The 26,959-nt window shown below is 37.7% G+C and overlaps 1 protein-coding gene across 4 annotated transcripts in view; it reads right to left on the reverse strand.

Annotated features, from left to right (window-relative positions):
• Positions 1-3,222: 3,222 nt before the first annotated feature.
• UACA (uveal autoantigen with coiled-coil domains and ankyrin repeats) overlaps positions 3,223-26,959 on the reverse strand; it is an 88,111-nt gene continuing 64,374 nt past the window's right edge. For 2 of the 4 annotated variants that reach the window (XM_070292486.1, XM_069597671.1), the window contains exons 8-19: positions 26,771-26,952; positions 25,346-25,383; positions 22,459-22,527; positions 21,319-21,426; positions 20,778-20,810; positions 20,167-20,265; positions 15,662-15,692; positions 14,716-14,768; positions 10,001-12,739; positions 8,273-8,425; positions 5,843-5,908; positions 3,223-3,417 (exon numbers count right to left, since the gene is read on the reverse strand). In XM_070292486.1, the coding sequence (XP_070148587.1) occupies positions 3,346-3,417; positions 5,843-5,908; positions 8,273-8,425; positions 10,001-12,739; positions 14,716-14,768; positions 15,662-15,692; positions 20,167-20,265; positions 20,778-20,810; positions 21,319-21,426; positions 22,459-22,527; positions 25,346-25,383; positions 26,771-26,952 (3,643 nt within the window). In that variant the 3' untranslated portion in view covers positions 3,223-3,345. The remainder of the gene's footprint in view (positions 3,418-5,842; positions 5,909-8,272; positions 8,426-10,000; positions 12,740-14,715; positions 14,769-15,661; positions 15,693-20,166; positions 20,266-20,777; positions 20,811-21,318; positions 21,427-22,458; positions 22,528-25,345; positions 25,384-26,770; positions 26,953-26,959) is intronic. The other 2 variants (XM_069597672.1, XM_069597673.1) reach the window with 1 other exon arrangement.

Consider the following 26,959-nt stretch of genomic DNA (forward strand, 5'->3'; position numbering starts at 1 on the left):
TGACTATGTGGATCACAACAAACTGGAAAATTCTTCAAGAGATGGGAATACCAGACCACCTGACCTGCCTCTTAAGAAATCTGTATGCAGGTCAATATGCAACAGTTAGAACTATACATGGAACAACAGACTGGTTCCAAATAGGGAAAGGAGTACATCAAGCCTGTATATTACCATCCTGCTTATTTAACTTATACGCAGAGTACATCATGAGAAATGCCAGGCTGGATGTAGCACAAGCTGGAATCAAGATTGCTGGGAGAAATATCAATAACCTCAGATTGCAGATGGCACCACCCTTATGGCAGAAAGCAAAGAAGAACTAAAGAGCCTCTTGATGAAACTGAAAAAGAAGAGTGAAAAAGTTGGCTTAAAACAACATTCAGAAAACTAAAATTATGGCATCTGGTCCCATCACTTCATGGCAAATAGATGGGGAAACAATGGAAACAGTGACGGACTTTATTTTGGGGGGCTCCAAAATCACTGCAGACGGTGACTACAGCCATGAAATTAGAAGACACTTGCTCCTTGGAAGAAAAGCTATGACCAACTTAGCATATTAAAAAGCAGAGATAATACTTTACCAACAAAGGTCTGTATAATCAAAGCTATGGTTTTTCCAGTAGTCATGTATGGATGTGAGAGCTGGACTATAAAGAAAGCTGAGCACCAAAGAATTGATGCTTTTGAACTGTCGTGTTGGGGAAGACTCTTGAGAGCCCCTTGGACTGCAAGGAGATCCAATCAGTCAATCCTAAAGGAAGTCAGTCCTGAATATTCATTGGAAAGACTGATGCCGAAGCTGAAACTCCAATACTTTGGCCATCTGATGTGACGAATTGACTCATTGGAAAAGACCAATGCTGGGATAGATTGAAGGCAGGAAGAGAAGGCCAATGCAATGGACATGAGTTTGAGTAGGCTCCAGGAGTTGGTGATGGACAGGGAAGCCTGGTGTGCTGCAGTCCATGGGGTCGCAGAGTCGGACATGACTGAGCAACTGAACTGAACTGAAACTGAGCTGGTGCTTAGAGTCACGGCATTATCAACTTTTAAGATGTTCATTGCATTAATATTTTATTTTAAAGGTTCTTTATAATACTAACCCTCTGTTAAAAGGAATGAGCTTTTCTGATGAAGTAGGAGTGATTAAAACAACAACAACAACAACAAGCAACAAACAGTAATAAAGCTTTCAACGAAGGGCTGCACTCCAGTAGGGACTCAGAGATTCTTTCAGAAAGCATTCGTATCCTAGACAACTGATCTTCCTCTTGGCCTAAGTTCAGACTTCACAGTCTTTCTGAATACAGAAGAGCAAAGAGACCAGCATCACACATTGTATATGTTTCATTTGTTAAGGCTTGTACGAGCTCTGCATTCGACATCCAAAGGTGAGTGAATGAGAAAACGAGATTAATTCAAGGAGGTTACTTGGTATTGCATTCTACATAGCTAAATGCAGGTGTCATTTAGGCGAAAATAGGTGTCATTCGATGAACGTGGGTTTGGGTGAACTCCGGAAGTTGGTGATGGACAGAGGGGCCTGGCATGCTGCAGTTCATGGGGTCACAAAGAGTCAGACATGAGTGAGCGAATGAACTGAACTGATCTGTACTTTGCACCCCCTCATTCTCTACCCAAAATTCTCCAAAAACAGCAAATGGACTTGATCACCCTGTAAACCCCTCACAAGGATGTTCAAAACAATATTCCACAGAAAATGGTTTTTTTTTTGATGGCTGAAGACAAAATAAAACATATATAAAACCATACAGGGGTTCCCTTACCATCCCTAATAAGGAAAGTATAACACTGAAAATTATTCACTTAAGAACTTCTCTATTCTAGAGCTTCAATAGGTGACTTAAAACTCATGAAACAGAACTCATGCTGAAGGACAACATTAAATATAAAATTTAAAGAATCTAAATATTGCTTATGTAAACTGTGTATACTTAACTAAATAATTAAAAATAAATCCATTTCTGACTTTTCACTGTTGTTTCTATACTGAAGAACTACAATAGTTTATCCTTTGGTGGGATAAGTTATTCTGATGGTCCTTTGTCCTTGTAATTCACAAAAATGGGATCAAAACCTGGTTCAGGATGCTCAAAGATTATTGCTAAGGCACATTTTGCAATTTAAAAAAAACGGCTGAAATGATTTATTTGTGTAGTTTATTTGCTAATAGTCAAATTAGTAATTTTCAATCTGAATAGTAAATAAAATATTAATAAAATAACAAAGCATATAAACTCCTTAAGGAGACAGAAATAATAAAAATGGTTGGTTATAATATAATATTTACTATAAACATGTCCAATTGCATTATTTTCTTGCTATCTATATTCTTACAGTTTACTATGTTACTGCACTTTGTCTAAATCCTTAAAGATCTGTCCTCTAAAATCCATTCTTGAATGCTAATTTTGCAAGAAAACTGCCTTTTACATTATTAATCTCATTAGTGCAATTTTCCTATAAATAAGTACAAAACATTTGGAGGATGCATACATTATGAGCACTTGGTTACTATAGTAGCAAATGTCAGAGTAATTACTAAAAAAAAAATGTCTAAAACTTTTGACACTTTGAAAAATCTAGTAGACCATTAATCATAGTTTTCTACATACTCTGGCAAGAAAAGTCACCACAAGTGAAAATTAAGATACCATTATGGAGATTATAAGGCAATTTTATTATGAATTCTTGATATATTCCACCCTTGCCTGTTCTTAACCTAAATGTAATTTAGCACTGCAAACCATCTGTGAAATGAAATTTACTTTAAAAGGCATAAATGTTACTAGTGTAAAAAGAAAAAAAATGTGTACCTCCAAAAGAAATAAAAGGCATTCATTAAGTTACTTGAATAAAAATGGAACTTGGCCAAGTTACCATGTGTTCCTTGAAACTTGATGAGGTCTCATGGCTTGACTGAAGACCTGAAAGATCTTTTGATCCACTTAAAAGTGTCTCCCAACCCAATTAATTTCTCTGGAAGAAACCTTTAAATAATTATTTCCGCCTAATCCCTCTTCAAATGGACCTACCCAGTTGGCTCAGGTTTTACTGGGTACTCAATCAATTCAAACAATCCAAGCCAAAGTGTTAATGTTGTTTGTCTAATTGTAAAAGTAACATACACAGAATATAAGATTTGAACTCACATTAAAGAACTCAGTAACATATCTGTCTCAATTAAAAACCTACTGATGGGTCAAGACACACTTTATTTTAATTGTACGAGCACAGCGAGGCCCAGAAAGGCCATGGAGTTGCACAGAGAACGCTCAGCACCAACAGGGAGAGCCGCTGTGGGCCGGCGGGTGCTGACTAGCACACGAGCCCCTGGCGCATCTGTATAATCTGTAGTAAGGCGGCCTGCACGTCCTCATCCATGTGACCCTGGGGAGAAAGGGGGGAGGGAGAAGCGTTCATGTCATCTTCATTCACACACAAATTCGTAAGACACGGGGCTTTATAACAGGACCTTCCTGGTTGTGATTCACCAAATGCTAAACCCTCACCATCGTGGTGACATTCTAAACAATTTATTGGAAGACAGAGTAGAGCTCTATCATAGAAAGAAGGACAATCAATGTGAAAGTAGTGCACACCAGTGACTCTAATTTACTAATGGCTCAGATGATAGAGGCAGTATAAATTACAGATGAGCAAAGTAAACTACTACAAGGAAACGTTCCTTTTGCTTCTGCCAAGTTTTTTTATCAGAAAATTAATGAAAGTTCCTATATTTATATTTTGTACATAAGTAGGATCATATATATTATTTTGCAATTTGCCTTTCCACCTAGTGTCACAGAAATCTTTTTCAAGTTATTGCTTATTTTTATTCATTTATTTATTGGACACATCACATGGCTTGTAGGATCCTAGTTCCCCAACCAAGGATGAAACCTGGGTCCATGGCAGTGAAAGCCAGAGTCTTCACCACTAGAATTCCCTGCCTTAATTATTTTAAATTATTGTATACTATTCTACTGTGTGTATGATAATTTCTTTATTCATTCTCTCAAAAATAGACATTTATGGAGTTTCCAATCTTTCACGGCAGGTTCCTAGAGATGAAACTGCTGGGTCAAAAAAGCAGGCTCAATTTTTAAATTTTGCTAGGTACTACAAAATTTCCCTCTACAGAGATAATGACAAGCTACACTCTACCAACAGGGTATAAGTGTCCATCTTCCACAATGCCCTGGCCAGTGCTACAGATTATCCTTTTGTTTAATGTTTGCCAATCCCAGCAGTGAAAAATGGTACCTCCTTGTTTATTTCCCCTTTTACTAGTGATGTTGAGGTCTTTTAACATGAATGCTATCTGCTTATATTCAGAAAGAGACACTTTAAAGTTAAAATGATGGCAAGAGGTTGATTAAATGCAAGTCAATTGGTGGGCTTACAACAGCCACCCCTTCCCTTTTCCTTTGCTTGAGCACTTGAATGGATTCCAGCATAACACTTCCTATAATATAAAAAGTTTAGCTTCCAAAATCTGTTTCTGTAACAGCAGGATGTTTAAATTCCAAACATTAGCCATAGTTGACTAAACTGAATTTCTTAGTTAACTTTATGATGCCAGAAGGCAAGACTATTTCATACGCCAATTGCTTTTGTTATGTTTCATTAGGAGTCAGTAGAAAATAATTTCGTATTTCTGAAGCACACATGATAAAAAGCTGATAGGCTTGTTAGCCTTGCTGTCTCTCAGAATGCTGCTCCCCGCCTTGACCAGAATCAGAGCCAGGCAAGTTCACCCTCACTAACACAGAGCTTCTATACTTTCTACTATTTCCCCTCCAAAGAACTCCCCACCCTGCTGTCCGTCAACAGTCTTCTCTAATAATTACAGTAATAACAACTTTCAAACCCCAGCTCACCTTCTATCTACTCAAAAGAAGGCAGCCAAAGAGACTTTTCCATATTATTCGTCCGTTTCCATTGGTTTCCCCTTTATCTCCTACAGAAAAGGCAGGCCTTTTCATTTTAAGAAATTGATACTGTAAGAATCTCTTCCTTTTTATTTTACCTAGTTCTTTTTCTAAAAATAACCTTCTTTTTTTCCCCCCCCCCAGTGTGGACACTTCAAATCCTAAACAATCTCTATTACATCTCACCTGCTACTGCTATTCTAACATTGTCTCAACTGTCTTCCCAAAAAATCTACCCGAAGAATTTTGGTGATGCTGATTGTGTTTCTACAGAGTATTAAGTATAAAACACTTCATATGTTAAACATATTTCCTAGTGTGATTTTAAAAATAGTTTTTTCACTACACCCCTCAAGAAGGCAATCTGTGGTCTTATGCTTCACTGAGATTAAGGCTCAATAAATAAATACTACTGATATTCTAACAGAACCTCTGTTTTCTTATATTATTGCAATTCTGTGCACACTTGTCACTTTTTTGGTATTCTCTACATTTCAAAGAAACCCTTCTGAGCTACCAAGAAACAGTGAAGTTCTTCCTACTCTCCTCTTTCAGCAACAGCCATGTGTGGATGTCAAGGCATTACCTCCAGCGAGCGATACTAGTAATGTGTGCTGCCATCACATGTTGCCAAACTGTCTACAACATGAGTGACAAGCAGATGGAGACAACACTAAATTTAAGATGCTGTGTTGCCACACAGCTTTGTAAATTTCTCTGGAAGACATGCAACCCATGATTAAAAGAAACAATTATTTTAAAATAAGCATATGGGGGTACAGCTACTTTAAACATCAATGACTTTCACATAAATTTACTGGAAAATAAAGAACTATTTTCTCTAAAATGATACCCTACCCAAAGGAGTGGTTCTACTTTACCTGTGCAGCACTAAGAAGGTGTGTCCGATAAATTGCAATTACTTCCTGGTGCTGTCTGTCGGCATCCTACAAGTGTGGAAAGATGGGGAGGTCAGACTATCAGCATTCATGTTTTCAAACACATGGAGGCTTGTAACAACGCTGTCCTCAGGCTTGATGCTTCTAAGCAGTAGTATTATTAAAGTGCTCCCGCTATATTCCGATAACAAACCACCTTGGACCCACCAGATGCAAAATTCCATAGCAAAACAATAGTATAAACTTTTCTAAAGAAAGTGTGGGAACATTCACAATGAAAGCAATGCCACTCATCCTAGGTAATATGAAATTATTGCCTTAGATCACATCTAATGCCATGAAATTATCCAGACACTTACTAACGTATGCTTTAGACTGTTGCAAAAACTTCCCATCTCATCACCTGTCTCTAGACTTTATTCCCTTTCATGCTACTGAGACTCAGGTAACTCTGTCCTCATATCACTTTTCACTCAAAAATCTTGGGTGACATTTCATTAGCTAATACCTAATATCTCATATCTGTAAGAGGGAACTGGAAAGCATCAGCTTGATTCTCAACAGCCTCCACCACTGGGCCTCAGACGCAGCTCCCAGGACTAGCCAGCCTAGAGCCCTTTTGCTACCCTGAGGGATGCATGCCACTTGCTTCATGATGTTTCCCTTGCCTGAGGGAGGCTCTGCTTTCCTTTCGCCTACCAAAACACCATCCACATACAAGCTCAGCCCAGGTACTCCCTCCCTCTTTCAAACTAGCTCCACCATATCAGTAACCTTTCCTTCCTGGCAATTCATATCCCTTAGATCCTGGGACCGTAGACTCAATTCTATATTTGATATTTTTGTCTCATTATTTTATTTTTTATGGATATATATTTTGCCTAACTACCCAGAACCCTTGGGGACAGAGACTGTATACTCTCTTTATCCCTGACAGTGCTTAGCACAGTGTCATGAACATAATAAATAATAAACAAATATTTCTGAATACTGAAAAATCTACCACATCCTTTTGGTAAAATCCAAATCAGCAATATGTCATCATTAATCTGTAGGCCAAGAGTGTTATAAAATGAACACTTTAAAAAATAACTTTCTTCTATTCAAAAACAACTCACAACAAATTCCTATAGATCAGAAAAATAGTACCCAACAATTTACATTTGATTGGGCTACATTTTACTTAGCCTCACAGCTCATTCAACTAAAAAAAGGAAACAAGCAAGCAATCAGTTCATATTATCCTGTTCTAAGGATGAGGAAGCCAAGGATTAAGGGGAATGTATTAAGTGGCAGGGCTTAGAACTGAACTCCCAACTTCACCTTCTTAATCCAGATGTTTTCTTTTAATATATAAAAGAGATACATATCCACACAGGTATTTATGAATGTATATGTATATATACACATACACACACACAAACATATTTTCTTTTAATATATAAGGATATAATGTATATAAACCATAAGAATGCCTACCTTTATTCATAAGGATAAAAGATTATTTTAAAAAGTGTGCTCTGTCATGTCTAACTTTTGTGATTCCATGAACTGTAGCCCGCCAGGCACCTCTGTCCCTGGAATTTTCCAGGCAAGAACACTACCGTAGGTTGCCATTTCCTACTCCAGGGGATATCCCTGACCCAGAGATCAAACCCAGGTCTCCTGCATCTCCTGCATCGGCAGGCAGGTTCTTTACCATTGTGCCACCTGGGAAGCTTCCCTTAGTTTGAAAGTGAAAGTCGCTCAGTCATGTCCAACTCCCTGTGACCCCATGGACTATACCATCCATGGAATTCTCCAGGCCAGAATATGGAGTGTGTAGCATTTCCCTTCTCCAGGAAATCTTCCCAACCCAAGGGTCAAACCCAAGTCTCCCACATTGCAGGCAGATTCTTTACCAGCTGAGCCACAAGGAAAGCCCAAGAATACTGGAGTGGGCAGCCTATCCCTTCTCCAGCGGATCTTCCTGACCCAAGAATCGAACAGGGGTCTCCTGCATTGCAGGCAGATTCTTTACCAATTGGGCTATCAAGGAAGAAGTGGACCAATATTTTAGAGTCTGCAACAGTTGGAAAGCTATCAGATTTGGAGTAAGTCCCAGGATTAAATCCTAGTTGTATGACCTCAGGCATATTTTCATCCTTAAGAATTAAGTGGGGGGGCTAAACAAAACTTTGTAGGACTGTGAAGAAGATCAAGGACACAAAATGCTTAGTATAGTGCCTGGTACATAACAAGCACACCAAAATGATATCGTATCATTAGTATAAATAACTTCTAGCAAAAATGATTATATTCTTGGATCTGAACACAGCACAAATTAATCTGATTTCTAAATAAGATTTTACAAACAAGCAAAGGTGACCCTGCGCATATCAGCATGAAGCCCTGCAGGTCCCAGGTACTCACCGCCAGCTGCTGCTGCAGGGACCTGACCTGCTGCTGCAGGCTGTCAATCAGCTGACTCTGCCTCTTGCTGGGACTCCCACTCCCATAGGTGAGCTGGGAAAGGCCATTGAGGGCCTGTTTTAATCTTTCCACATCATTGAGCAGTTCAGTTATCTTATGAAAAAAGAAAAAAGGTTGTGGGAGAAACACGTGTTAGTCATCTATTCACTTGTAAGGAACATCTTTACACAGGGCTCATTCTCTGAGACACAAAATTTACCTTTATATAGCAGAAAATTGAGGAATGAATACTGTCAAGATTATTTCAACAGTATGTGCAGTATATGATTTCCTCCCAGTACAGGGAAAATCTTTCATAGTTAAGAAAATCAAGTAAAATCCTAACATATGTTTGGTATGTGGGTGTGCGTGCTAAGTCACTTTGGTCATGTCCGACCCTATGAACAGTAGCCCGCAAGCCTCCTCTGTCCATGGGATTCTCCAGGCAAGAATACTGGAGTTGGTTGCCAAGCCCTCCTCCAGGGGATCTTCCCGATCCAGGGATCGAACCTGTGTCTCTCAGGTCTCTTGTATTGGCAGGCAAGTTCTTTACCACTAGTGCCACCTGGGAAGCTCCTTGGTACGTAGAATGTGCTTAATAAGTGGCAACAATCATAAGTGGAAATTAATTACTTGTTATCATAATTTCATATTATATTCATAACTGATTTCCTAAAGTTCTAGGTCATATGAGCAGACAAGTCAGAAGGTCAAGACATGTACCACTCAACCGGGCTGAAGCTGGGGCTGTGTCACTGTATTCCCAGCACTAAACACAGCACCTGGCAGGTAGAAGGCATTTAATAATTATTTGAATGGGTAAAATAAAACTGCATTCAGTCTCCCTGATTTCTCATCTTCCTAGTACATACTTTATTCAACTACCAGTTTTGAAAATGTTATTGAGCACCTGTTCTGTAAATTGTACAATGAGGATGAACAATAAGAAGGAAAGATAAGTTATGAATCTGCTCTTAAGAACTGGCTGGGAAGACCACCCATATCATTCTGACATGGTAATATATATGCTGTAAATGGATGTCAAAACCAAAACACAACATACATTTTGGAAGAGGAACAGGCTAGATCGGCCAATGAAGGCTTTAGGAAGGAGAGTTAAGTGATGATGTGGGCATTAAGGAATGTAGAGAATTTGAGCAGGTAGAAAGGAGGGACAAAGACATTCTGTCTAAAGGAAGAGAAGATGTACAGTGAGTTGGAGGGCTCAATTTACTGGTATGAGTGAGTTTCAAGATTCTGGGAGGCTTCAAATTCTGGGAGGCTCTGCAGTGTCTTCAGCTTCTTGCAGCCCAGAAACGTAGTTTAATTTTTTTTTCCTTTCCCATTCTTTAGGTGCCCTAAAACCCCCTGGGTTTTGATTATTCATTTTTGAGGCAAGTGAATCTTGAGTCTCCCTATCCTTCCACAGTTCTTGGCTGAACCAAATGAGAAAACAAAAGGAAAACTGCTTTTGATTTCTGTTTGTGTAAATTTACCTTTTTCTCAACTCAGTTTTGGTTTTGGCATATTCATAGTCACACTAAAAAGGTGGCATTTAATGGTCCCTTTGTCAATGCTTTGGTAAACCTGTCTTGTGGAGTGCTACACTAAAGGGTCCTGTTGTACCCTGGCAGTTCTGCCCTGGGGTTGCCAGCACCAGGCCATGCTTCCCTAAAGCATCATCATTACCTTATTGTCTTTTGCTTCTATCTGTTTGGCGGACTCCTGTATTCTTCTCTGTAGCTCCGTGATGGTTGTTAAGGACCTGTCGCATCGTTCCTGCTGATCTTTGATTTCCTGCTCAATGCTGAAATGGAGCAATTCCTTCTCATCTTTAGCCGACAGTTCCTTCTTTCTGGCATGCAAAACCTCCTCACATACTTCCTCATACTTCCTATTCAGATTGGCCAGTTTTTCGTTTAAGTTGGAAATCTGTGTCTCCAAATCGCTTTTCGTTGCTTTATATTTCGACAAATCAACCACCTCCCTAGTCTCTAATTTTTTTAATGCTTGTTTGGTATTCTGAATCTCAGACTGGAGTTTGGAGACCTCTTCGGTTTTGTTTTGGCTTTCTTCTTCCTTTTCTCTCAAGCTAGCTTTTATGATTCCAACTTCTTTCTCAAATGCTTCCTTAACCTGCAAATGCTCAGCCAGGGGCACAGAGGAGTTCTTCTGATTCTCCAGCATCTGCCGCAACTGGGTCACTGTCTGCTGCTCTTTCTCAAAACATCTCTGCTTAGTCTTCAGCTCTTCTTCGAGTGTCTCGATTGTACCACTAAGAGATTTTCTCAGGGACTCAACCTGCTCCAGCGGTACATGCTGCTTCTGCAAAAGAGTTTGTGCTGCAAGGATCTCAGAAGTCTGCTTGGCATTTTCCTCCACGAGCTTCTCTTTCTCCTTCTTTGCCTCTGTGTATTTCTGCAACAGGTCTTTTAACTGTCTGTTCAGCTCTTCTGTTTTTCTGCTTAATACTCTTTCTGTTTCATGAGAATTCTCAACGAGAACATTCTTATCCTTTAGATCCTTCTGAAGAGTGAGGACCTCCTTCTTTAACTTCTCATTCTCTTGCTTGTACTTCTTGGCCTCTTCTTCACTGGTATGATACTTCTGTGTCTGCTGGGATAACTGTTCTTTTAGTTCTTTCTCGGTGGCTTTAAATTTTCTCTCACACTCTTCTAGGCTGATGATTGGGGCATATTTTAGCTTGATGCATTCCTGTATCGTGTCGAGCTCTCTTTTCTGGGCTGCGATCTCGGCATGCAGGGTTACAATCTCCTCCTGGCTTTCTTTGTAGTTAGCCAGTATTTCAGCGCTGTTGTCCTGGACCGTCTTCATGCTCCTCCTTAGGCCGCTCACCTTTTCTTCATGCTCTCTTAGGCTGATGTACTCAGCTTTCACTTGGTTCTGAGTGTTCTCCAGATTTCTTTTTAATATTTCATTCTCATCTTTTATTTTCACAAATTCTTGATTTACATCTTCACACTTCTTCTTCACATCTACTAATTCTCTATTGGTTTTATCCAGTGTGCTACTCAGGGCAGTTTTAATCTCTTCATGGGTCTTCACTGGCACATACTGATGACTCATGGTCTTTTTCAAATCACTGTTTTCAGACATGAGTGAATGTATTTTCTCTTGGTCTTCACCACATTTTTTATCAAGCTCAGACAGCTGCTTCTTAAGTTCAGTGATACTGGATTTGAGAGCCATCATCTCTTTCTCGTGTCTCTCAGGAGGTATGAACACAGTTTCCAGGCGGCTGACATTCTTACTTAAACTGGCATTTTCCATAAGCAACTTCTCCATTTCCAACTTCTTTTCTGTATATTTGTGCGTCACATCTGAAAGCTTTTTATTCAAATCATCAACAATTACATCATGCGACTTTTTCATTTCTTCACTTGCTTTTAAAGGGACGTAATGATTTTTCATTTCAGTTGTTAAGTTATGTACTTGTTGTGTAAGGAGCTTGTTATCCAGGCAGACCTTTTCGATTTCCTTTTGTAACGTCTGATTTTTCGATGTTAACTCAGTGATCCTCTTCCCAAGTTCTCCTGACTTCTGCTCTAATCTGCTCTTGAGCTGCTCATGCTCCTCTGGTTTGACATGCTGAGCCAGTTTGGCCTTCAGATTCTCAAGTTCTCTCTTTAATGGTCTAGTTTCATTAAGCGATCTTTCATATTCTCTTTCCACATCTATTAATTTCTTTGCCTTCTCGTTTACTTCATTTGATAACAAGCTCTTCATGTTTTCAAATTTCTCTGCTGGAACAGAAAGGGCCAGCTTGGCTGACAAGTCCTTTAGCTGGCCTTCCATCTCCGTGAGCTTCCTTCCTCTCTTCTCTCGCTCCAGTTCACACATGCTCAGCTCCCTCTGCAGTCGCTTCTTCTCTTCCATCAGCTTGCCCTCGTCTCTCTTAAACTCTTCAGCTAACCTTTCGTTTTGTCTGATCTGGTTTCTCAACTTCCCCACTTCCGCGGACGCACCTTCGTATTTCACTTTCATGTCTTGCAGCTGATCCCTCAGCTCCTCCGTCAGCCTGTGGTTCCCAGCAGCTGCGTCACTAGTCAGGTGCTCTTTCAAGGCAAGAAAATGTGTCTGCATTTGTTTCACTTTACCTTCTGACTCATACATTCTCTTCTGCACGTCTTTCAGGGCATCTTCTAGTTGCTTTATCTGCTCATCTGAATCCTCTTTCACCCTTTCACATTCCAGTGCTAAGGCTTTGCACTCCGCCACCTTGTGAGCCAGTTCATTTTGGAGTTTGAGTCTGTCTTGTTTTGCTGAATCACAGAAAGTTCTCATTGCTTCTAATTCTTTCTTTAAAATTTCGTTTTCCGAATAGGAGGCTTGATTAGGTAAGGCTAGCTCCAGTGGTCTTAACATAGATCGGCTTTGCATATGGACTGGCATGCCTGTGGAAGTACACTGCAAAAATAATAGTAACACAATAAAATATCAATCCCAAAAGCCTAAAGAAGACACTTATTTACCAAACTTTAAAGTTGCCACATCATCAGTAGCCAAAGGGTTTCCAGGTTAATATACTAGAAAAATATAGTAGTACTGATTTTTGAGGTAAGAAAAACAGTTCTAGGTATGATTTCCTTGATGCAGTGACATTTTGAAAGCCTGTTCACTTTACATGTATTTCTGGCAGACCAAAGAAGGAAACAGTTGTGGCCTCTGGGGACTTTTTTCTCTTTCTCTTTCCATAATATCTACCGATGAATGTCAACTGATCAAAATACATTTACTATTTCTATGTTTTACAGCACATGATGTGCTTAGAACTTCAAATTCTGAAGAAAGTCATCAGAGCCTTTGACTAAAAACAAGGGTTTTGCAATTTTAAATCTGCAAATAACTTTATAGAATGATATATTATTATCTAATAACATATATTAACTTCTGAGTTCCCTCAATGCTAATTCCAGTGTAATGTTTAAATTATAAAAATAATACCAAAATAAACCTAGCTAGAATAAGAATCAAGAGAATGATATTAATCAATTCACAAAATATAAACATGCTTTCTTCTTTCAAACAGAATGATAGATTAGCATTTAGCATATGCTCTTACTACAAAATTGAATCATCTCATTTCTTCTATTAAATGCTGACAGAAAGAAGTATAATTTAAGTTCTCACTGAAATATTTCAAAAGTACCAGAACACAGAACATATAACCATGAAATATTAAATTTAAGTATTTCTATTTTTCCCTATCCACCCTATTACAGTAAGGGCTCTTTTAAAGTACTGATAAAAGCCATGTGCTATGAGTATGTCCCACTATTTTAATAGGCAGGTTTTACTGTTGTTCACTTAAATTAACACGGCCTTCCCACTGATGAAGAAGAAACCCATGCTGTGCTTAGTCGCTCAGGCGTGTCTGATTCTTTGCAATTCTATGGACTATGGCCTGCCAGGCTCTTCTGTCTATGGGATTCTCTAGGTTGCCATTCTCCAGGGTTGCCATTTCCTCCTCCAGGGGATTTTCCCAACCCAGGGATCAAATACTATGTCTGTGTTGGCAGGTGGATTCTTTACTACTGAGCCACCGGGGAAATCCAAAGAAGAAAATTAACAACATGGAATAATTTCTCAGCCTCAGCCTGCTTTCTACTTACCAATCATGTTTAGACTAAGACTACTATAATTTACCAACAAATTACTTACAGCTTCATGATTTCCACACTTATTTTACTATAATCAAATATTTATCTTATCTTCTTAAATATTATTCAGTTAATTGACATCCATTCTCTCAACTTCGAATCTTAGAAGTTTCCAACTTAGAGTGACCCTAGACATCATAAAGGCTAATTCACTCTGCCCACAGATGATGAAGGTATATATATAAAACCTTTAAAGGCCCAAATATTTATCAGTTCTGCAATTCATAGAGGGTACTAGGAAGGCAAACCTTATATCCACTGGAAACTAAAAGTGAAGAGCAGTTAAGTAACAGAATCAGACAATACCCCCTCTTGGAAGCTCTATATTGAGGTAAATTTCCCAAATATAGAATACACATTTGAATTCAAGGAACAATACCTCTCAAAGTCAAAACGAGTGTCTTTTGAATTATTCATACCTGTCTCCCCTGTAAATGGGCAAATACGAAGAGCTGGCCAACTGCTGTTAAAGAATAGAGGCCTACTATCAAAGACAATGAAACTGTAATTCAAACCTTTTAAGTCACTGTCACCAAAACTACTCTAGAGGGCACTAAACACAGCGCATCTGCTGTTATTAAACTCAAGACTACAAGACCAATTTTTCTTTGATAGTGAAAACTTAATTCAATGTATATATAGATGATGAATAAACAATGCTGCTTTTCTCTTTTTAAAAAGGCACAAATATTTTTATAAATATATTTTAAAACAAAACATTACCTGTGAGTCTGTCATGTACATTTGACCTTGTTTAAGAAGCATATCCTCTTTCCCTAAATAAATCCAAATAAAGGATATCTTAAATATCCATACCAAAGAAGGCTAAGCATTAATTTGGTGTTATTATCTCCTTTATTATTCAAATAAAAAAGAAGCATGAGTTACAAAATAAAATTTTCCTGTTCTAAAATGGCCATATTTTAACTTATTTTTCTATATACATAGGACAGTTATGTATATTCTTTTGAGTAAATACGAAGTTAGCTTTTAGAATTATGTAAAACTGTTAGACTAAATAAGTTAAATGATTATTATAAAATATGTATATTATAGTCAAAATAAAAATGGTATCATTTGCAATTTATAGGATAAATATTACAACTATACTTAGCTAAGGAATAATTTAATATTCAATAGGAAGCAAAAAATTAGATTTTATAGAGAAACTTTAAAATTGGAGAATAAACAGTGAAGATTAATTATGTAAAGTCTTAAAATAATAAGTATTTATGGAACATCTAAATAATTTTAAAATGCTTACCTGCATGAGGCTATATCCAAAGATTTTTCCAAATCAGAAAACTATGTTTACATCTCTTGCAATAAAGAGCAAGTCCCAAATATCACAGGTGAAATGTCTTACCAATCAATAGGCAAATTTGGTAATTTGTACAACACACAATTTAAAAATTTAGGTCCTAAGGAAAATCAGAGCCTTAGTGATTACCAGATTTTCTACTAAGAGACTATAGGAGTCATTTTAACCTCTTCCCTGTGCCATGCTGAGGTATAAGATACAAGTAGTTGATGAAGTTTTGCAGCAGGAATATCATATATAGTCAGACAAAATAAAGAGGCATAAACATTCTTTTTTGCTTGAATTGGGTGAACTGTAATGGACTGAATTGGGTGAATTGACTTGGGTGAACTATACTTTTATACTTACTGAAATGACTTCCTGATCCTAAATGATCACTCTGAAATCAGAAGAACACATGAAAACATTTTAGATGAATACTGCTTCAATTTTGTTAAGTTCTGCACCTATTTTAGCTCTAAATGATCCAGTCATAAAACCACATTTTCAACATTCCTTGTCTCTCCTGGGTATGATTCTACTCAAATTCAGAAAAAGGGAAAGCACAATTAGTGAGATGAGTTGGGAATAAACTACTTCACTAAGCATTTTAAGAAAAGCAGATAAGTATTTCAAGGAAAAACTTTGACTGTTCAAAAGAAAAGCAAGCTCCAAATGAACTGAAACAACTTTGAACATTCCTCAAAAGGAAGGAAATGCCACATTCGCACCAAGAAATCAATTTACTATATCACGGTTGGGGAGCAGAAACCTTACCTCATCAACTATAAAACATTAGCCTAACCCTTTATTTCATATTTATAAAACACCAATTACCTTTGAAGGTAACAGAGACAAAGAGCAGGAAATAAAACTGAGGCAAAGAGTTGCATATAGGTAATAATAAATCCACCAACGCATCAGTTAGGAAAAAGAGAATAATAGAAATTTTAGATACTCTTAAAGTTACTTGAGGTTACTTAAAGTTACTCTTTAAAGAGTTAGTATACTTGGATTGCTCCCTATCCCAAGTAAACCAAGTACAAAGAACCTAACAGAAATTAAAATACTATACCGTCAAGAGTAAAGATATGCAGATGTACATCATGTTTCTATATTTGTCTATATTCATATTAATGGCTGTGTGTTAAACTCTGATAAGTGACCATGATAAAAACGGCCCACACCTCAATAACTAAACTAATGTCCCACTAATACTTATTGTCCCAAGGGTATGGGAAAAGAATGTATACTTAGGTAAGCTCTCTGTTCTAAGTAAAATTTAATGCTGCTGCTGTTGCTGTTGCTGCTGCTGCTAAGTCGCTTCAGTCGTGTCCGACTCTGTGCGACCCCATAGACGGCAGCCCACCAGGCTCCCCCGTCCCTGAGATTCTCCAGGCAAGAACACTGGAGTGGGTTGCCATTTCCTTCTCTAATGCATGAAAGTGAAAAGTGAAAGTGAACTCGCTCAGTCGTGTCCGACTCTTAGCGACCCCATGGACTGCAGCCCACCAGGCTCCTCTGTCCATGGGATTTTCCAGGCAAGAGTACTGGAGTGGGGTGCCATGCTAGAGTCTGCAATAGGTAGTAAATGGGCTTATATGTGCATGGGTGAAGGGAGGTCATGGCACATAAGAAATTTGAAAAACTTAATTTGGACTTATTACTTTGCCTTAATGACTCAAATGACAACAAATGCACGAGTTACAACATAAAATTAGCCTTGTTCTAAAATACCATGTTTCCCAAACTTGTTCTATAAAAATAAGGAAAATGCCTACATATTAAGTGCCACACAACTGCACTCATCTCACATGCTAGTAAAGTAATGCTCAAAATTCTCCAAGCCAGGCTTCAACAATACATGAACCATGAACTTCTAGATGTTCAAGCTGGTTTTAGAAAAGGCAGAGGAACCAGAGATCAAATTGCCAACATCCGCTGGATCATCAAAAAAGCAAGAGAGTTTCAGAAAAACATATATTTCTGCTTTATTGACTATGCCAAAGCCTTTGACTGTGTAGACCACAACAAAGTGTGGAAAAATGTGAAAGAGATGGGAATACCAGACCACCTGACCTGCCTCTTGAGAAATCTGTACGCAGGTCAGGAAGAAACAGTTAGAACTGGACATGGAACAACAGGCTGGTTCCAAATAGGAAAAGGAGTACATCAGGCTATATACTGCCACCCTGCTTATTTAACTTCTATGCAGAGTACATCATAAGAAATGCTGGGTTGGATGAAGCACAAGATTGTTCGGAGAAATATCAATAACCTCAGATATGCAGATGACACCACCCTTATGGCAGAAAGTGAAGAGGAACTAAAGAGCCTCTTGGTGAAAGTAAAAGAGAAGAATGAAAAAGTTGATTTAAAGCTCAACATTCAGAAAACTAAGATCATGGCATCTGGTCCCATTACTTCATGGCAAATAGATGGGGAAACAATGGAAACAGTGGCAGACTTTATTTTTTTGGGCTCCAAAATCACTGCAGATGGTGACTGCAGCCATGAAATTAAAAGACGTTTGCTCCTTGGAAGAAAAGCTGTGACCAACCTAGACAGCATATTAAAAAGCAGAGACATTACTTTGTCAACAAAGGTCCATCTAGTCAAAGCTATGGTTTTTCCAGTAGTCATATATGGATGAGAGAGTTGGACTATAAAGAAAGCTGAGTGCCAAAGAATTGATGCTTTTGAACTGTGGTGTTGGAGAAGACTCTTGAGAGTCCCTTGGACTGCAAGGAGATCCAAACAGTCCATCCTAAAGGAAATCAGTCCTGAGTGTTCATTGGAAGGACTGATGTTGAAGCTGAAACTCCAATCCTTTGGCTGCCTGATGCAAAGAGTTGACTCATTGCAAAAGACCCTGATGCTGGGAAAGATTGAGGGCTGGAGGAGAAGGGGATGACAGGGGATGAGATGGTTGGATGGCATCACCGACTCAATGGACATGAGTTTGGGTAAACTCCGGGAGTTGGTGATGGACAGGGAGGCCTGGCATGCTACAATCCATAGGGTCACAAAGAGTCGGACATGACTGAGCAACAGAACTAAACTAAGTATTACACATAATATAGCAATGCTTGTGGCAATTTTTGAAGACTTTCAAGTGAGATGAGATAGCAGTGGATATTCCATATTATAAATTATGATTCCTTAGTTTTTAATAACCGCTTGGTGGCTCAGATGGTAAAGCATCTGCCTACAATGCGGGAGACCCAGGTTCGATCCCTGGGTTGAAAGATCCTCTGGAGAAGGCAATGGAAACCCACTCCGGTATTCTTGCCTGGAAAATCCTATGGACAGAGGAGTGTGGTAGGCTATAGTCCATGGGGTCGCAAAGAGTCAGACATGACTAAGCGACTTCACTTTCACTTTCATAAACACTGGGTCACAAATAAAGTGGACCTTATAATTTTCTCTTGAATGGTTAAAAATCATTTCTAGCATAAAAATTCATTTGATTGGGGAAAATGTCCCCATTAAACCGAATGCAAAAGCTTAATAAAATAGGATGTATAATAAGATTCCATCTGATGAATTCATGTATATAACAAAAGTTATGTACAAAGAAGGGGCTTCCCAGGTGGCTCAGTGGTAGAGAATCCTCCAGTCAATGCTAGAGACACAGGACACATGGGTTTAACCCCTGGGTTGGAAAGATCCCCTGGAGGTGGAAAGGGTACCTCACTCCAGTATTCTTGCCTGGAACACCCCATGAACAGGGAAGCCTGGTGGGTCGCAGTCCATGGGAGTCAGAGTCAGACCCGACTTAGAGACTGAGCACACACACACACGTGTACAAAGAAAGGTTTGAAAGGCTGGTCGGGTGCTAAGAATGCCGTATCGGCACAGAGGAGCCTTGTCTCGGCACAGACGAGCCGTGTCTGGCTCTGCACTTCATAAAAAAGGAACTGTGCAGCATGTGCTCTTTGCGTCTGATTTCTCTCACGCAACATTATATCTGCGAGTTTCATCCCTGTCTTTATATTCTTCTTCATAGCAGTACCCGTTCTTTTTTTTTTTTTACAAAGAAAAAATTGACTTCTGTTATGTATTTTGGAGTTGTATCTCACAATAAGGATAAAAGACTCACATCAAATCAGCTACTCTCTTCAGCGACCCCAGTGCTGAACAACATTTATAAAAATATGTATTATGGCCTTGAAAAACACATCTATACAGTTGCAGGTCTAGAGAGTAGTAACCCTTGGTGAAGGGAGCATGATGAGGCTTCTGGATAAAGGTGATGTGCTATTTCCTGATCTGGGAGGTTTGATTTCTGACAAATTTGTGAAAATCCTTCAACTTATCCATTTTAACATGTACTTTTTAATGTATAGTGTATTTTGATTAAAAGTTTTAAGAAAAACATAGTCTTGGAAAAACCAAGAGCTAACTGAGTCAACTAAAGATAAGTATATGATCTGAGTCTTATTAACACACTACCCTCACCAAACAAGTCTGTATATGCACAAGGCTCTTTCTGAGATAATCCTGGAATTACCACTATTCATTCAAATGATGCTTTTTATTAACACCATCAGAATCATTGTAATTTTACAGCTGGAAGTATGATGTCTTGAAATGGTAAAAATGGACAAAGAGCAAGGTTGGGGAAGAGAAACTAGAACTGAGCTAACTGTTGGTTTAGTCAATTTCAATTATTTCATTTAACCTTTATGACAACTCTGTGGGAAAAGAAACAATCACTCCACTTTTGTCAAAGCAGCAAAAAGCTCAGAGACTTTAAATGAATCACCTGAGTGATAAAAAAGAGAGTGATAATTCAAATTCATGTCTGACTTCAAGCCCTTTACCACTTCCATTATAAGTTGCACAAAATACTTTACTTAAGCTTTCTGTACCTCAAAATACTTAAATCTACTTTTCAGAGCCTCAATAGTTCTTAGGCTTTCTTCATGTTGCTTTTCTTTGGCTGCCAAAAGGGACTTCAGCTTTTCTTTCTGAAATGAAAAGGAATAAATACAGCACAGAATCATACTGTGCATAAAATGTACTACAGAAAATGTGCATTAGAATTACTTTGAGGACTATCATTAATGAATTCTCTAACCTGGTAGATTTTTTAACTATTAGTCAAACTTCAGACTAATATACTAGTAATACACAAAACATATAAACAACATTACGAAAAATTCAAATTTCTGTGGTTTGTTTTAAGTCATATTATTTTCAGACATTTTCTTCATAATGCTTAGAATTTAATATCTTTTCATGACAAGTCTCATGGAAAATGAGACATTCAGAGGAGTAAGAACAATGCCTACAATAACCCATGCCACTATTCTCAAAACCTAAGTTTACAGTCACATATAGGTTTTGTTTTTCCCTTTGAACAATTAACCAAAAAGAAATTCTGTCTCCATCTCAATTTAGGACTTAAAACTTCTACCGCAATATTCTCTTCAATTTACATAATATTTTATAGCTTTAAAGTAAAACTTAATCATCCTACCTCACTTTCCAGATCATCAGCCACCATTACTTCCTAAATTTAAAAAGAAGAAGAAATATATTTTCACTCTCGAAAGTTTAAGAAGCATGAGCTTGGCAAATATCTTTTAAAAAGACGTGCATGTCGCTGAGCGTGGGGTCAAGGATGTGAGAAGAAAATGCCCGTGCCACCACTTCTGTGCTCTCCACTGTCCTTCATTCATCTCACTGACCTTGTTCACAAGCACTTTACCCTCTTCTGACAACCCATCAATTCCTTAAAACTCTTACTTACTCCTCCTCACTTCTGTCCATTCCTTCCTCTCCAATCCCACAACTCCAGTGTTATCACCGTAGACCAACAGTGTTCTCTGTTCTTAGATTTGACATTAAGTTTCACATAAAGGTCTTAATAAGATATAACCTTCCTCGAGGGCAATGACCTGATTTTACCTCCTTTAGCATCTGGCACCATGACTTGCCAGATCGTTACTGTTATTGACAATGATGATGACTCACAGTGAAATAGTTCTGGATGTTTTGGTATCGTGCAAATTATTTACCTCATTCAGCTGTAGCTGTAAACCATTGACTTTATCCAATAATATTCTCTGTTCTTGCTGAATTTTTCTCAATCTCTCTTTCAGATCTTCATTTTCAATCTCCAGATCCTTCAACAGTAAAGATAACAGGTGCTAGACCAACTTTAAAGGAGCAACTCTTATGGAAGAAATTTCTAAAAGCAGCTCACTATCATAAATATATACATATACAAACAGCTTTAAGTATAAAGATACAATAATTTCAATGACATTTAAATAACAAAATCTATACATGAGAAATAATGTAGAAAATTACAGTCCTATGATAACTAATAAACACAACTATATATAAGATAGCAAATCATGATTCTAATAAATAAGAAATAAAAGCATCATCTAGAAATAGAAAATAGCAGAAGAATGTCATTTTAACTTTTGCCAAACACCTCTCAAATTGATGAGTTTAAAAAAAGTGAAGAATATTCTTACACTTTGTTAACCTAACCATCACTTCAGGGCTCTGATAAAACATTTAAGGCTATAGTTCACTTTCTTAACACTACTTAGTAAACTATAAAATCCTCCCAAATTGCTTTTGTTTCATTGTACAGAAATGGTTATTCAGCTTGTATTTTAATGGTATTTGTCACAAAGTAAACCATTTAATTATGGCTCATCTTCCAATGCAACCCAAATAATAATTATTTTTTGAACACTTTAATGAACATAAAAGGTAAAATTACTGTGTGGATAACAAACATTTTTTTTAGTCAAAATTTTAAAATTTAAGAAAATGTTCAGATTTTATTTTATTCACATGACATATTGTCATAATTAATTTTCTGAAATACAAATGTATGATTTATAGCCTAAAACAGACATATTTAAATCAACAAAAAGTTATATAAAGTTATTTACTTCCTAATGTATATTAAAACAATACTTTCCGTAAGATAATACTGACAAAAACATTCATATCAAAAGTCATTTCTTTTAGAAGGAATTATGCAAAAAACAGAATCACAAAACATAACAAGCTTCTCTTCCTGCCCTTACTTATCCACACCACCTCCCATTTTTGCTTCCTTTCTTGTCCCAAACCTCACTACAAACAACACTGGAATTCTCTGCAAAGGAAGATACCAATGTTTTTCTTTTTACCTGAATATTTTGATGCTCCCTCTGATTTGACTTCGTATTTACTTCATCTAGCATCTGAGACAAATTTCGCTTTGGCAAAACATATGAAAACACAGGTTACCCAGTGTAAGAATAAAGAAAAGTACATTTTCCTCAATAGGAAATATCCCCAATTAGTGATTTTCAGCTTATCGAAGTTTTAATTTTCCTGTACAAAACACAAGGTGGCAGTGTTTCCACTTAAAACTCCAAATGGAAAAGATATTTAACAATATAGGTTTTAAAGGAATCAAATATAGTCTATTTTTAAATACTAAAAAATAACAGAATTTAAAAATCTCTATTATTAACTATTTTCACCAAAGTCACAAAATTTTAAAAAGAAGAATTTATACTAGAGGCAAAACTCAAGTTATACTAAAAAGCACCAGCTACTATTGCCAAAACAAGGGAATTGGTGTTTAAAAAGAAAAGGGAGCGTTATATTAACATTGAAAGAAAATATGGAAATTGTTTCTTTGAGTACTGATGGAATAAAATATCAGAGGGTGTGATAAGAAAGAGACAGACAATGCGCTGACGAAAGCTACATGGAAGACTTCTAAACGACCTGGCTGGTACATGATCCGTTTCTGTACACTTACTGCTTTGAAACTTTATTCCAGCTTAGAGATTTGCTTTAATAAAAACACAACACAATCATTAAACGAGAGAAAATAACCTTTTTTTTTTTGCCCAAATTGATCTGTAAATCTACACAATAATTTGAGATCTAAAAATAAATAAATAAAAAGGTAAATGTGTTAATTCTCTAAGGTAATTATGGTTTGCATTATTTGTTGAGTTTTGTTTACTCAAGTGTTTAAACTATCATTCAAATCAACTTGGATTTGGAATTAGAGGGAAAAAAAGTTCCCATTAAGATGATACTTCATATCCACAATTTGGCCCAAACTACATTTCTAGCTTTATTGCTTCTACCAAAGGTCCGTTCTCATGTGGAATCTGACCAGTCTCATCATACCATGTCCTGCCCTCGCCTTCTTCTGGTCCCTGGTTCCTGTCCCTCTGTCCCTCTACTGCCCCTTGGACGTGTTAGACACGTTCCCTCATCAGAGGCTTGGTACTTGCCATTCCCTCTGCCCTTGAGGCTTCACCCACAGAGCTCCTGGCTCCCTCTTCACTTCCTTCAGACCTCTGCTGGAATGCTACTTCCTGACCACACCATCTAAAATAGCTTCCTGCCCTCTGTCTCTGCCTCCCCTCATCCTGTTCTGCTGGTCTTCAAAGCATCTCCTAGGATACTAAATACCTATTTGTTTATTCTTCATCTCTCTCACTAGGCTGGGAGCTCCATGAGAGCAGGGACTTTGAACACTGATATCCCCAGCACTTAGAACAGTAATGGGCATAAAGTTAGTAACTGAATACATCTTATTTTTAAACTATAGGCTTCTTGATAACAAGGATTACATGTCCTTTAGTTTGGAAACAAATCTTATCTATAACAGCTATTATAAAATATATTTAATAAATAACTGAAATGTTTCATTGTTCTTAGTAGAATATTAATTCCATGAATTCATTTAGATAACATTCATTAAGATACCATTCCCATATTAATATTCAAGAATTCTTTCTTTTAAATACCTGTATATTTCAGAATCATTTTTCTCTGAATCTGGGTGAGATGACTGGTACAGTTATAAGAGTATACATTTTATTTCCCTCTACCCCAACTTAGGTTATCTAAGGAGACAGGTGCTCCAGATGGAAAAAAAGTGACAGCAGACATGACCCATGCATGGACATATCACTTAATTCTGATGGACTGAAAGGGCAGCATGCTTTCATATAGCTTTCAGATTCAGGTGTGGGCTAGAGAAATGATGCAGAATGATGACAGGATGGCTGAGAAGGTACCTGATTACTTTCTCTTCAGGGTTTGGAAGTGTTCAGGTCCTTCTCACTAGAGAAAAGCTGAAAGCCTGGAAGGGAACAGCCAGCAGAAGAGGAGAGTTGCCTACACTAGCTTTGGGCAAGATGGTTAGAGTGCATAAAGCAAACCCACTTGTTTTAACTCAAAGAGATCAGGGGAAATAATTAGACATCTACTGAGACACAAAACCAGGGTTAAGTACTGATTTGATAATAAAGTTAGTGCAAGGGATGAATTACTTCATGTACTGTGTTGTTTTAAAAGTCAGTGTGAAAGTTGCTCAGTTGTGTCCAACTCTTTGCGACCCCATGGACTATACAGTCCATGGAATTCTCCAGGCCAGAATACTGGAGTGGGTAGCCTTTCCCTTCTCCAGGGGATCTTCCCATCCCAGGGGTCAAACCCAGGTTTCCCACATTGCTGGAGGATTCTTTATCAGCTGAGCCACAAATGGAGCCCCTTTTAAAGTCAAGTCCTCATTAAATACACACAGCAAAAGAGAAAATCAAAATGTTAACAGTGGCATTGAAATCACATATATAATCTTCTTTGAGTTGTTTTCTTCACTTCTTATTGCACTGGAAGAATTTTCCCACGTCAGGATATATTTGGTTCTGTTACTAAATGAGAATAGAAAACTGTCTACGGTCTGCCAGACTAATATTCATCATCAAAGAATCTCAACAAGGTGCAACATTTTACACTTGAAAGGGCTAGATGTTCAAGACCAGCGATCAGGAGGTTGCTTATTGCCCACTGGATACATTCACTGTAATGAAGACCCACTGTCTCAAGCTGAGCAACAGTATCTGTATAAAGCCTCAGGATCTCATGACCTAGGTTCTACATGGGCATGATTAACTGAGAAGAGAGAACAACATGAATTTAAACTCAAAACAGTTAAATATAACTATTAACCAGGTTTGCCAAGCACTTTACTTAAATTGTACAATATACATAATTTTTAACCTGTTGTAAAGATGGTCCTTTCTTCCAAAGTTCTCTCCCTGAAGATATAAAGAGAGGGAAAGAGAGGAGAAAGAGGAACAGTGAGACAGAAGGTTAACTCAGGTAGATTTCCATTCCCTAATTATATAATTAAGTCAATATTAAAGAAATAAATTTCTAAGTTTCTTTATAGCTTACTACCTTACAGTTAAAATAACAGTGAAACATCATTTTTGCCTATCTAACTGGTAAAGTATTTTTTTCCTATGATAACGTCCATGTAGATAATATCCTATGCTAGGGAGGGAAGGGAAGTGAAAAATGCAAAATTGAAAGCACTCCTAAATGAGAAGGCAACTTGTTGATATATATCAAAAGCTTAAAGAAATGTGCATGACCTGAAACCACCTGACTCAATTTCTAGGAAGTGATTCTAAGGGTGTAACAAAAACATGCTAAAACATTTACACATAATGACAGTCACTAAATGCTTATTTACATTAGTAAAAATTGTAAACAACTTAAATAACACCTATAGAAAATTATTTAACCAAATTAAATGTAAACAGATTGAATTGTATACATCAATAAAAATCATACTGTAGAAAAAATACTTATGAGGGAAAAGTTTTCAAACTATATTACAAAATAGTAATCTATAGCTGACTACAGGTGACTTCAATTTTATGCATAGTGAATAGACAGGAAGAATATTGCTCAAAATGTTAGTAGAGGCTCCTCAGTGGCAGAAAGTGAAGTCGCTCAGTTGTGTCTGACTCTTTGCGACCCCATGGACTGTAGCCTACCAGACTCCTCTATCCATGGGATTTTCCAGGCAAGAGTACTGGAGTGGGTTGCCACTTCCTTCTCCAGGAGATCTTCCCAACCCAGGGATTGAACCCGGGTCTCCCGTATTGTAGGCAGACGCTTTACCATCTGAGCCATCAGGGAAGTGGCAGAATGAGTGACTAATTTTACTTGCTGTGCTTTTCTGTACTTTCCAATTTCTCTTTAATAAGCATAGAAATGTACTTGACACAAGTATTCAATAAATCTTGATTGAATATTTTATATACACATTTAAAAAATGATTCTATAAGACTTTTTAAGTATAAGACCTGAAATCCCTCACCCCTCATCAAAAAATATGTATAGTAAAGCCCTTTATTTGGGTCTTTCTGTTCAGTTCTTAAATTACTCCACAGTAGAGTAGGGTTGACTGGATGAGCTAGACAGTAAAGGTAACACACACTGCCCCAAAATGAGTGACTATAATGTGAACCCGCACAGCTGGGGCAGAGAGGGAGATGAAACAGTACTGCTGAAAGTAAGGAGTGTTCTGCCCCTTACAATACTGTAGCTCTACCATGTAAATCTTAAAAAGCTGTTCTTTATTAGCACGCTTTATTAACTAGCACTTTTCTAATGACAGAAAGCTGCTGGTACCTTTGTTGGAATTTTCCGCTGCCGTCTTCAATAAGGTTAGAATGTCCAGATTGTCACCAATTCTTGCATAGTAAGAACTATCATGGCCAAGGGCATCCAGCAAGGTTACGTCAGCGCCGTTTTTGATTAAGACTTCTACTGCATCTTTGCAACCGTACTCGCATCCTAGCATGAGAGCAGTCCTACAAG

Source organism: Ovis canadensis, chromosome 7, assembly GCF_042477335.2.
Source record: "Ovis canadensis isolate MfBH-ARS-UI-01 breed Bighorn chromosome 7, ARS-UI_OviCan_v2, whole genome shotgun sequence".
Taxonomy (NCBI): Eukaryota; Metazoa; Chordata; class Mammalia; order Artiodactyla; family Bovidae; genus Ovis; species Ovis canadensis.